The 13,000-nt window shown below is 31.5% G+C and overlaps 1 protein-coding gene across 1 annotated transcript; it reads left to right on the top strand.

Moving 5' to 3' along the window:
- Positions 1 to 4,690: 4,690 nt before the first annotated feature.
- Positions 4,691 to 10,386, top strand: LOC125862468 (E3 ubiquitin-protein ligase MBR2-like). Its single transcript, XM_049542554.1, has 7 exons — positions 4,691 to 4,735; positions 4,792 to 4,828; positions 5,957 to 7,731; positions 8,507 to 8,557; positions 9,548 to 9,643; positions 9,861 to 9,995; positions 10,080 to 10,386. The coding sequence occupies exons 3-7, from the start codon at positions 6,007 to 6,009 to the stop codon at positions 10,209 to 10,211; spliced, it is 2,139 nt and encodes a 712-aa protein (XP_049398511.1). The 5' UTR covers positions 4,691 to 4,735; positions 4,792 to 4,828; positions 5,957 to 6,006; the 3' UTR covers positions 10,212 to 10,386.
- Positions 10,387 to 13,000: the final 2,614 nt, after the last annotated feature.

Below are 13,000 nucleotides of genomic sequence, written 5' to 3'. Positions count from 1 at the left end.
AAGTTCCTTATTTTTACTTATTTATTATTTAAGAACTTTCGCATATAGCCACTCAAAAATAAACTAATTACGCTCCATAACTATAGTTTGTTAATTACAATTCGTAGGGAGGAGAGTGGCGAGCGAGACTGGGAGAGGGAGGAGAGAGGTGAGAGAGAGAGGGTAGAGAGGTGAATTGTATATGAATATCGGTTAGATTATTGTATATTATACATATGTATTTGTATATTCTGGCGAGAGAAGTTGGGAAAAGGGAGAGAGATGCGAGCGAGATTGGGAGAGGGAGGAGAAAGGCGAGCGAGAGAGGACAATAATTTGTATAATTCGCAGGTACGATTGTATAATTCACATGTTTTTGTATAATTGAGTAATATAAAGTCTGGAATTATACAAATATAATAAAACTCGAAATAACTAATTGATACAAACATATACGTATGTGGCATGAACTCTAAACAATTACACAAAATATATTATACAAATTACATTATATAAATTATATTATACAAAATCCAAAAACTACACGTTTATACAAACTTTAAAAAGTTATACACAAAAAGATTGAATGTATATGATGACAAAATTGAAAAATCAAAGGAAATCATCGTTATATACAAATACAAACAATCATATACAAATACAAATCAAACAAATAATTGTTAGGTGCGAATTATACAAATGTGGCGAATTATACATATACAAACGTGGCTAATTATGCAAACTCAAAGTCAGCCCACATAATTAATGTATAATGTTAGCCGCGAGTGGTAATTATAGCAAACTATAACTATGATGAGTAATTTAGTATAAGTTTGCTTAACCGCGTAATTTTCCCTTTATTATTTTAAAAATAGATTTTTCTTTTTTTACTTTATCACTTTTGACTAGAAAAGATAATTATTATTTTTTTCATGTTCTCTTTAGCATTAATTATTTATTTTCCAAATCATATTTCAAGTAATACTCCCTCTATATCTTTTTACTTGTCCAATTTTGATTTTTTGCTTATTATTTTTGACAAATCAAGAAAAGAAAAATATTATTTATCTATTATACTCTCAATTTATTTAGAGAGTTAATGTTTTTTTGCAAAAGGTAGAACCTCTTTAATGAATAAATCGATTTTGGAATTCTATCAATTAATAGGGATAAAATGATAAACTCACTATGTCAATTTTTTTTAATAAGTGTGTCAATTAAAAAATGGACAAGTAAATATGGACAGAGGAAGTACTAAACATCAATTAATAGGGGTAGTATGATAAAATAAAAATGTCAATTATTGTTTTCTTACTACACTATGTATATGAAAGGCAAATATGACAAATAAAAATGGGGGAGAAACGTAGTATTTGGAATTTGGATAACTCATTTTATTCTGAGCTTGTCAATGTGTGTTTTTTAATTTGTCAAAATTAAGGATAAATTTATGTGAAATTATAATGAAAAAGGTATATCTGAACCAACATTATAACTGAAGAAATATATTTGAATTAAAAAATATAAAAAAAATATGTTTAAACTATTTAGTATAATATAATACTTAATAGTATATTTAATTATTTTCCGCATAATCAATATGATTCCACTTTCGTTTCTATAGATTTTAGCATAACCAAATTTAAACGCCTTAAATTCCATTTTTATAAGGAAATTTTACTTATTAATTGGAGAGAAAAAGGAAACTAAGGGCGGAAATATCTTTTTTTTAGGACTCATGAATTTTACCCCAAGATTTTCATTCCATTTTCAATTGAAGAAAAAATTCAAATTTACCCCTAAACAATTTCTTATATCTTACTTTTACTCTGTATGCTTTTGTAATACTTTCTCAATAAATATATTTATTAAGGACCATCTATTAGAACGACTTTACGAAAGTATTTAACTAAAACCAAATCTCCACTTATGGTTTGGACCATTTTTGCAACTACTTTTAGTTTTTGATGTTGGTCCTCTACTTGTGCATTTTAATTTAATTCCTGCTACAAGAAGTATAATTCATTGGCACCCATGGAGGCCATCAAGCGAAGTGTATTAATTTATGTGATAATATTTGAATGAGCATAACTTAATTTTTTTATATATAAAATAGATTGTGGTTGAAAACAAATTATAATATTTATATAGCTATAAATTATCTTATTAAAAATAAAATATTTTTTTCAAAACTAAATAAATGAATACTAAATATAAAAAGAAAACATCATTCCTTTTTATACTAAAAAAATTAAAAAGTGAGACATGAATTGAGAATATAAAATACAACATAATGTTACACTTGATTTGGATGTTAAATATAGTCAAACTTATCCGAAATCCAATTAGCACTAAAGAGTAAAGACACAAAAAGTAGATGCAAAAACATTGATAAAATCATATAAAAAAAATAGAAATATATTTCTTAAAAAATATATGAAAGAGGTCAAAGACCAAAAAACTTGTCTAACTTGAGCCTTTTAACATGGAAATGCATCTCCCTCTTCTTCCGAGTCCGGAGCTAAAAGGGCAAAAAAAATTATCAAAAATTCTAAAAGGGCACATCAAATTTTTTTAAAACCAAAAGGACAAAATCGCTCCTGACGAAGCGATTTTCCTCTGACACAATGACGAAAAATCGTTGCCCTAGCAGCGATTTTTGTCTAAAAACCTTTTTTCTTTTTTTTTTTAAATTAAAAATCGTTGCCACTTAAGTCATAATTTTTTTTTCCTTACACATCGCTGCAGGGGCAGCGCTTTTCATGCCTATTGTTAATTATTAATAATATAAAAATGATAAACAAGACGGACAGTATACTCAATAAAATTGTTGAAGCATGAGGAAAATTGAATTATATATCATAAATAATAATAAAAGAATATTAAATTAAAAAAAAAAGTTTTTTTTTTTTTAAATTCTTAACCAAAATCGCTGGCAGCGATTTTGAAGAAAAAAAGATTTTTTTTAACGTACGACAACTTTTGTCAGAAAAAAATCGCTCCTGACGGAGCAATTTTGCCCTTTTGGTTAATTTTTTTTTTAATGTGTCGTTTTAATTTTTTGAAAGAAAAAAATTACCTTTTTGACTCAGGACTCCTCTTCTTCCTACCATAATTTAGTTCAATACATTAAGTTTGGGTGCTCTAGTCAATATCCACTTTTAATTTCCAAAAAAACATAATTAAAGGTAGCTGCTATTCCTTTTTTTGAGAGCTCACGTCTTTTTTTTTTTTTTTTTTTTTATTATTTGAACCCACAATCTTATATATATGAAAATAATAGGTATTCATCATTTAAGCATTCGCCTTTTATTTTTTTACGAGACATGATCAATACAAAATATACTCTAAAATAAATCTTTGTCGTGTTAAAAATGATATAGAAATATATCGTCTCCACATGAAATGATTCAAACAATGTTTAAGTGATTATTAGCTTTAACACTATTCAGTAGAATTAATTCTATAGATTGAGTTACAAACAACAAGTAATCGACTAAATTGTAAACATGTGAAATTGAATATGGAAAAACTAAGAGTTGAGCACCGATAATTAGTTATCAATGGGAGAAGTAAAGGCAATTGATAATTTTATGTTATTTTCTAAGAAACACTTTAGATTATAATTATGTCTTGTTGAGACTAAAGAAATATTTGAAGCACACTTTAAAAATGTTTGCAGGAAGATTTTATTAAAAAAACTAAAAAATAAGAAAAATTGAGGTTAAAAAAATTGACTTTTGTTGGTTTAGGTTGATTTGATTTATAGAATTAAAAATTCTATACAACTAGCTTGATTTGATATTTTAAAACTCAAATCAACATGGTCGGTATGACACATGTACCTCTAATTACGATAAACTTTTAATCCAAACTCGCATATTGAATCGATTGATGATTGCAAACTCAATGATTTGTATTCTCACCCATCAATTTTTAATTTTTTTTTTTTAAATTGTTTTTGAAAAATATTTGTTTCATTTTTTATGTCACTCCTACCCCATCCCCCAGCCGCCACCCCTACCCAAGCCATCCTCGTCAATTTTTTTTAATGGTGGATTTGTGAAAAATTGATTTGGGAGTGAAAAAATCAAAGGCTAAGAATTTGATGAGTGTGTAGACAAATTGTAGAGCACCCCTTTTAATGGAGCTTCAGTAAATTTTGAATCTTCCAAGCGGTTGAGGAAAAGTTAGAGTTTGAGTTTTACCCTAACTCACACTCTTTGAGAGGAAGATATTTATTTTAATTAAAAACTAATTTTGAAGTTTAAATGTAGAGATAATTAATGAATCCTAGTTTTAAGAGATATGGGTATTGATTGTATCTTCAATAATACATGATATAAAATATTAAAAGTGGTAATATAATGTATGTCCAAAAAATGCATATAATTATTATATTTTAATTAATAAATTGAAATTAAGAAGAAAAAAATATTATCATACTTATTTATTATTTAAGGTAAATTTTATTTAAAAAGAAACAAGAATAAAATTCCTTAAAAGTTATATTGTTGTTAGAAATAAATTATGTTTAAGAAAAGAAATAATATAATATATATTAGGAAAAAAAGCACTTTGACTCATTGAAATAACAATTACTACTAAGTTTTTTTTTTTGACCAAACTAATAGCATAGGATTATTTTTGACCATTTAAATAAAAACAAATAATGCATTTATCACAACTTAATTGCTCTCTCATTTCTTATACATAGAGAGAAAGAAACTCTATTTTTCTCTCTACCCATTTTTCACTCCTTCTCTGTTCTTCAATGGAGATGTAGTGTTTTTTTGTGGTTTTTTTAGTGCAGAAAATTCCGTCACTTCACCGATCATCTGATTCTCAGGTATCTTGATCGACCCATTAATTTTCTTGATTTTTTTTTGGGTATTTGGGTAGTTTTCTTTTTGTACTGTGGATCTGCAATTCAATAGCGTATGTATGAGTTAAATTGTTTGGGACCAAGGCGTATATGTTCTTGTTCTTGTATGACTGACTATTTTGATATCTCTACTAAATTGTGAAAATTTTATGTGTTGATTACAGTTGGGTACTTCTTGAAATTAATCTTTTATCAGCATAATAATGTTTTTCTATATAAGGTATGAGTTATCGACTTTTCAGTTGTTATAGAATGAATAATGTTGAACCTGAATTGTTGTTTATGTAATTAAGACCTTAAGGGGGTTGTTTGGTATGGGGGATGGGATAGACAAAGTTATATGAGATAACTTATTCCCATCGTTGTGATACAAATGGTGAGATAAATAATCCCGAGACTAGCTAATACTCATATACTAACCAAACGCATGATAAAATAATCCTGCACAAGGATGACACCATTATAACTAAAATTAAACCTTCTTAGCTAAGGCTGCAGAAGCACCAAAGAAGCAATAAAGCTTGCTCTGAAACTAAAAATCAATTCTTGTAGATAAGTTCCTACTTAATAAGAACAGTAGAAGAGTAATTTGTAGACTGAAAATCTTGTTCTTACCTACTAATAGAACTACTTCAACATAGAACAAGCTTGTTCTTGCATCCTATTAGTGTAATTAGGACTCAAAAATAATCTAGGAAGCAATTAACATACCTAAAAACTTATTAAAGAAGTTCTCTGCGGAACCACTATAAGAATACACCAAGAACTGTTAAAACATGCTTCAAATGCTCACCCTATAAAAAGAGTTTCCTTGTGTTACTTGTGCCCTGCATGAGGTGCCTTAGTTATTTTGAAGGAGGCTGTGAAAGCCTGCAGCTCAAAATTAACAGATGCTTTACCAATTGTGTCTTTTAGCTTCTGCTCGACTTGTGATTGCTGTGAACTGGTTCTATACGCTGCTGAAATTACTATCTTAGAGCATCAGAAGTTATATAACCAATTTAGGTTATCTTATATTTTCACTTTTCTCCAGTGATATTATGCTTTAACCTTTTCAAGATATCAACTATTGTTAATTTTGTTCTCTGACAGAATTTCCTCACTAGTGCACTAAAGGCCGTGGTTTGTCATAATTGGCCAAGATGCAAAGGAACAGAAGCATACTAGATTCCTTTCCAGAAACTATCGATCTTAATCAGGGATCTGTTTCAAGTAATGCTTCTGGAGATCCGACATCCTCTTGGGATAGCTTGCGAAATTCAATGGAGGGTCGATTATCGAATTCCATGCTTTCTTCTGCTAGAGAAAGTCTTAGACGTGCTGATGGTATTAGTTATAACACACAGAACTGCAGTGCGCGGGATCAAGGCGAGTCGAGCTCCAGTGCCAATTTGCATGGCATTGGACATGCTAGTCATTTGAGAATAGGACATGCTTGGCCGTCTTCATCAAGTAATCATGTGCTGACTAATTCAAATTCAGAAGAGAGGCGATTTGGACCATCCAATGTCCTCCATCCTGACAGTTCAACAAGTGGTTATGGTGGAAATCATTTGATTGGCAGCCCTACTATTTTACCAAATCTGGCTTCAGCTCACAGTCCTGCAAATGCTAACTTAAGTGGCATATACAACAATGGTGACACTCGGCTGGTTATGAGACCAAGTGTATCTTCAACTGTCTACACTTCTAGCAGCAGATGGGAAGCGGAGCGTCCTGCTCCTGGTGTCTCTTACAATGCTGGTACTTCTTCAGGTAGATCTAGTTATCGACCTGGGTTCACTGATATATCAGGTTCTCCCATGGGTTGGGGTTTATCCTACAAGCGCAAGGTCCTTGAAGGCAGTTCTGGGCAGTCTTGTGGTAGAAGTTTGAGCTCCAATGCACAACCTGAGAACATTAGACCACACAATTTTCCAAGTCAACATGGTGCTTCCAGCAGCTTAAACATATCACCAGCCTCTGCAAGCGTGCAGAATAGGATTGGTACAAGAGTGACTGCCTCTGACATAATTCCTCCTCTTAGTGCTAGTGGAGTTGCGGAAACCTCTGCCAGAAATTCTGGGAGTGGACAAAATCTTGAGAATCATGATACAGTTACATTTGGTTTACTGCCAACTAGGACCAATTTAGGGCATTCTAGTGTTGGTTCTACTCTTGTGACTCCTCAACCTATTTCAGTATCTAATTATTTGGGATCCAGACAACCAATTTCACAGTCAATGAATGCAGGTAACTCAAGAAGCCATTCTGGCCTAATGTACGTTTCTGGTGTTCCAAGTGGTTTGCATCCAGTTCCCCAGAATGTATCTCCTAATTCACGAGGTGGTAGTTCATCAAGTCTAAATGTGGTTTCTCCTGATAGTGAGGATGAAGCTAACTTCTGGAGCTCAATAAGAAGTAATAGGGTACCTCTTCCTTTTGTTCCTGCTCTTGAGTCTGGAAATATGGTACAGAATTCAACTAATTGGAGTTTAGCTACTTCAAATGGAAGCTATTCCAGAAACATGCCTTCTAGTTCTGCACTCAGCCGTGGGCCAAGTATGCAAACTTCTACTACTGCAAGGACACCTTATCAGAACTTAGCAACCAGTAGTACTCATAGTTCTTCAGAAATTTCTCCTAGGACTCTCCTACCTCCTGTTGAGTCCGAGTCTGGAAGTCAGAGAGGTAATTTTCCCCTGCTATCATCAGCTGCTTCTCCTGTGGAGGAGGCAGAGATATCATTGCGATCTAGTAGCCGGGGATCTAGTAGCCGACGTAATCATCGAAACCACCTAATATCATCTTTAATGACCAATTTTCCAAGTAATGAAGTGGATGGATCGCGTGGTTTAGCTTCTGATATCGAGGGTCGCCACAGACTGGTACGGGAGATTTGTGTTTTATAATAGTATCAAAACTGTTGTACTTTGGTTTGTCCATGAATGTTTTCAACTGTTCTCATCTTGTATCTGGCCTGAGGAAAGTATAAATATTTCTTCTTGTATTATTATTTTGTTTTCCTGAAGATTTCTTCCTTTCATCTACCTATTCGTGTTGCCCTTTTTTCTTACTTGCTCATCTTGTGATTAGTATTTAGTTCAGGATTAGTGGATCATGTACTGGCCCAACATAGTGCAAGTATTGGTATCACACATGAACAGAAGCACATGCCTCCTTATAGTTCTTTTGACAATTAGCATGGAGTATACCTTCTGGATGAGTTAAGAATTGCAATTTGCTTAAGGGGTCGTTTGGTACGATGTTCAAGAATAGTACTGAATATGATTTTTTTTTTTTGATGACCGTGGTGAATATGGTGTATTACTAATGCTGAGAATAGTTTTGTTGGGATTATTTCTAGAGCTGTGTTGCCCACAACTTGGAACTTAGAATGAATGTTATGTCTCAATGAATATGAATCGAAGCACCTATACTTTTTACCTTAATATTTTCAGAAGCTGATACTTTATGGTTTCACTCTTTCTAGTAATTGGGTGTAGCATGATCTTCAGTTGTCCTGGATTTTGGTTGTGCCAAGTTCACTTTTTGAATAAATCCAGCTGGTTTTATGTTGCTTCATGCCGTTCTTTTGAGATAGTTTTGATCTACGGTTAATTTTCTCATTACTTACGAAATGTTGCTGCTTGCATTCAACAGATTCGTCAAGTCCTACATTCCATGCGGAGGGGCGAGAACAGGCGATCTGAGGTTTTATTTTCATCCTTATGATACCCTAATGAATGCTCAGCTTGTTTACGCATGTACTTTGTATGAATAATATGTAGTTCATGATCTGAACACCGTGATGGATGAAGTTTCTATCGATTTGCTGAGCTGTGAAATGTTATAAACATAATTACTTTTACTTGTTATATTTGCTCCATAAGCTGAAGGGGTAGAAATATGGCCAGAATTGTAACATGTCCAGCCATAGATATCTGGATGGAAAACAAATTACCTAAGTTCTGTTATTTTCGACGACGAGTGATAATTTTACTAGACTGCCAATTAGGTTGTTTGGGTGAAAAATATTTGTCAGAATTTGGTTGATGATGCTTGTAACCCGTGCTCCACAAGCTTAAGTAAGAGAGATGTTTGTCCAGAATTTAGTTGATGATGCTTGTTACCTATCTTTCTTCTCTTTTCTTCTTTTCAATGAGGTGAAATATAAGGTGAAATAAGCCTTAAGAAGCCTATTAACGCTTACCTGCCTAAACCATGCAAAGATTCCAGAATCAATCCATTAGCTGCAAGATACGATATGGCTCAGCCAAAAATGGTGAGCACCTAGCGCGAGCCTTCAACACCGTCTTAGCCTTCCCTGAATAGGATCACTCCCACACGTGTATGCGTTCGTTAGCTTGCATAGGTGGTTTCAATGAAAAATATTTCTCAGCAGTTTTTCAATGGTGCAATATCCTTATTTTTAGCCTTTCTCTTAGTTTTTACTTAATATTATCCTTACTAAGATGTTTTTATTTTTATTTTCCATCCTATCCAGATTTTTGTAGTTCTTAGTGGCCTGTTATTGTTTTTTAGATGATCTGGATTATAAAGCCTTCACATCTTGATCCCTTGTTAGCAGGAAGGAAGCTCACTTAATCTAGACTTATCTCCTCATTACATGGTTGTTAATGCTAATGAATTTTGGGTCCTTAGTAGGCACCAGTGGTTCATTTTTTAATTTTTTTTTGGCAGGATTATATGATGCTTGATTCATTTCTCAACGGCGCTGCAGAAATTCATGATACACATAGAGGCATGAGGCTCGATGTTGATAACATGTCGTATGAGGTAATTATTGTTGTGCTTTGATATCACTAAGTTTCGTAATAGATTTCTCATATTGTAACCCCTTTACAAATTCGTTTTTTAGTTTTTCAAGAGATTTTCATTCTTATAAATAAGAGATCTGGAATTACGCACCAGAGATCTTTGAAGGGTTGTTTTTTTTTTTGTTCAAAATTGTGAAGGGTTTCGTTCACCTATCTTTTCTACTTGTATTCCTTAGGAATTATTGGCATTGGAAGAACGTATAGGAAATGTGAACACCGGATTGAGTGAAAGAACCATTTTAGAACGTATGAAACAGCGAAAGCATGATTCAATATATGGAGGGTCATCGTCGCCTTGCTGTATCTGTCGGGTGAGACTCTTTCTAATAATTAGTTGATATTACTAGAGAAGGATTGTTGAATAAATCTGGTCGGTTTTCTTTTACATCAATCAGGAGGAATACACAAGTGGAGATTACATGGGCATATTGGATTGTGGACATGAATTCCATAGTAGTTGCATAAAGCAGTGGTTAATGCTGAAGAATGTGTGTCCTATTTGTAAGAATACAGCCTTGAAAATATGAAATGCAACCAAACAAAGATAATTTCCCCTCCTCCAATTCGAATTCTTGTTGTTACTATTTTATAACTCATGGGATGTTTATTTATTTTGATGTTGTAAATCCATAGAAATCTTGTTATGATGTTTGTTTTGAGTAATACTTCACAAGTTTTTTCTTTAACCAAACAATGTGTTTAGTTTTGGTGGTATTTGTCCATTCCTTTAATCATTCATTATTGTAAAAAATAGTTTGCAAGAACAACTCATTAATCCTGCTTGGTAAAACTAAAGAACATTCATTCTATGTTACCTGCATTTGAGATTTTGGTCAAGGAAAAATTGCGTGAGATTTTTTACTGTCTTACAATAATGTGGATCCAAATATTAGGCTTTCCAGTTAATAAGTTTTGAGTTTACTTTTTTTTGTGAGACAAAAAAATGTCTCAAATAATTAATGTCACTAGTGTAATGATCATCATTCATCATTTTCAAAAACTGGAATTCTTTTCTTGTTGTAATCGGCTCAATGACCATCATTCATCATTTTCAAGTACTTGAACCTTTTTCTTTTGTTTTGCAACTCGTACACATATATTTTTTGTTATATATAGGTGATTCTTAAGATAAATTATACTTTTAGATACATGATTTAATACTGAGTATTCGGGGAAATTAATTATTTTAAAAATGAAAAATGGTCGGTAACATATTGAAAATGACTTAATATTACGATAATCCCTTAAAATGTGTACCTTCCGGATACATTAATTTACCATTCGGATACATTAATTCTAATACAAGAAGAATTCTTCTATTGCTCTAAAAAGGGAATAAAATCTAAAAATCTAATTAAATCCCATAAATTACGTTTACGTTTCTTCTTACTCTCAATCATACGATGAGAAATCCAGAACGAAAAAATTCAAAATTTTAATTTGCTCCCAATGGATCCCCAAAATCCCACATCTTGTTCACCTACTTTTCACTACCCTAATTATAATTTCACATTTTATTTCTAATACGTTTTCTTTTCAATTACAGAACCTCCATTGGTATTGTATTACTGTTCATCAAGATTCATCTTTTTTGGTGAGAATCCAATCTATTTTTTTTCCAGCTAAACCCCATTTTCCCCCTTTTTCTCAAAATGGGGTTCTTTTCTTGAAATTTGAGATGTTATTTTGAGTAGTGACTGATGTAAAATTTGTAGTTAATCAACACCTTTTGTGTTTTTTGCTTTTATCTGTTTAAAGATCAGATTTTTAGTTCATTGATTTAAGAATTTTGGATCTTTAGCTGAACTTGAGATTCAAAGGTTGATATGTTTTGTTTTGTGGAGAGAACTAACTGAAGTTTGTGAATTTCAAATCAGTCATTGCAACTGAATTAGAGATCGATGAGTTAAGGAAAAAATTGAAGATCTAATACATCGTTGACATGAAGAAACTAGAGTTTAGATTTTCAATGTATCCGTTATGCATTGATACAACAAATAAAAAGGCTGAAGAGATCGATGCATAGCTTTGATGGATCATTCATTTCTTTTATAATGTTATGTAATTGTTTTATGAATTTCGTTTTCGAGATGGATAAATTTATCAATATATTATTATTTATGTATCTTGTTTAAATTGATGAGTGTTGTATTTCTACTAGATACATTAAATAAGAAATTTTTATCCATAAGATGTTAGGTTTGAGATCGATATATTACTGTTTGGTAATTGTTATGTATCAGATACATTTAGTATAAATTCAAATTTACGTAGCATGCCTAAACAATTAGTGCATGATACATTATTATTTATGTAACTTATTTTGTTTGAGAGCAGAATGCATATATATGTATCAGAAATTTGTAGATGAAAAGGTTGATACATGATAATGATACATTTGATAGAATTTTTGTATCAAGTATCAATACTAATTAAGGTTATGCATCAAAACTAATATTTGAATACAATACATTGTGCATGCTAGAATTGTAATGTATCATAATGTTGAAACGAAGGCAGTATACATTAGTTTAAGAAAACAAAATCAACTAGATACATTAAAAAATCTGAACCTATATGTATCAGAAAAGATGAACCACCAAAAAATCAAAAGAAAAAGTCAACAATCTAATCAACGGAAAACAACAAAGATGTATCATTCTCGGATTAATTGGGTAAGTCCAATACTGAAAGATCGAACCTGAAATTGAAAAAAGAAGTCAACAATCTAATCAACGGAAAGCAACATTTTCCACCCCTCTCCCAGTACAGAGATCAGGAGTAACAAATTCAATAATTTTTTAAGATGAAAAAACTAAAAAAAAAGTTTAAAAGAAATTGAAAATTGAAGTGATGGAAAGTAATCTACTTCTTGAATAACTTGAAATCATTAATTGGAAAGAGAAAATATTTAAAATTCAAAATGGATTAATGTAGGTAACTGTAGAGAGATTTGTGGCTTGAAAAAAGGAAAGAAAATCATGGGTATGAGATTTCAAATTAATGTATCCGGAAAAGGGAATGATGAGAGCAAAAGTGAGGATTTTTGATATTTTTTGAAATGATAGGGAAAATAACAAAATATGATAATAAATGTTGTGTAGTTGTGTAATTTTTCCTAATCCTTTTATTTCATATACATAATTTCTTTAAGCTGAGCATGCATTTTTTGTTGCAAAATTTAATTTGATGTGTCTTTTTTATTTTTTATGACAAAATATAAATTTATACTTCAAGTTTTATATTTTAAAATAATAATTAAAAATCATGATTTGAAATTTCAAATCATGTTTTTTTTTAAGGAGAATTTGAAATT

This window comes from Solanum stenotomum, chromosome 1, assembly GCF_019186545.1.
Source record: "Solanum stenotomum isolate F172 chromosome 1, ASM1918654v1, whole genome shotgun sequence".
NCBI lineage: Eukaryota > Viridiplantae > Streptophyta > Magnoliopsida > Solanales > Solanaceae > Solanum > Solanum stenotomum.
This window is presented reverse-complemented; position numbering and strand designations above follow the sequence as displayed.

What these genes read in the sequence shown, in the direction of transcription:
- LOC125862468 (XM_049542554.1), top strand. Translation starts at nt 6,007, where the DNA reads ATGCAAAGGAACAGAAGCATACTAGATTCCTTTCCAGAAACTATCGAT. An exon ending in TTGATAACATGTCGTATGAG is followed by an intron (nt 9,644 to 9,860) that starts GTAATTATTGTT and finishes TGTATTCCTTAG; the next exon opens with GAATTATTGGCATTGGAAGA. An exon ending in CGCCTTGCTGTATCTGTCGG is followed by an intron (nt 9,996 to 10,079) that starts GTGAGACTCTTT and finishes TACATCAATCAG; the next exon opens with GAGGAATACACAAGTGGAGA.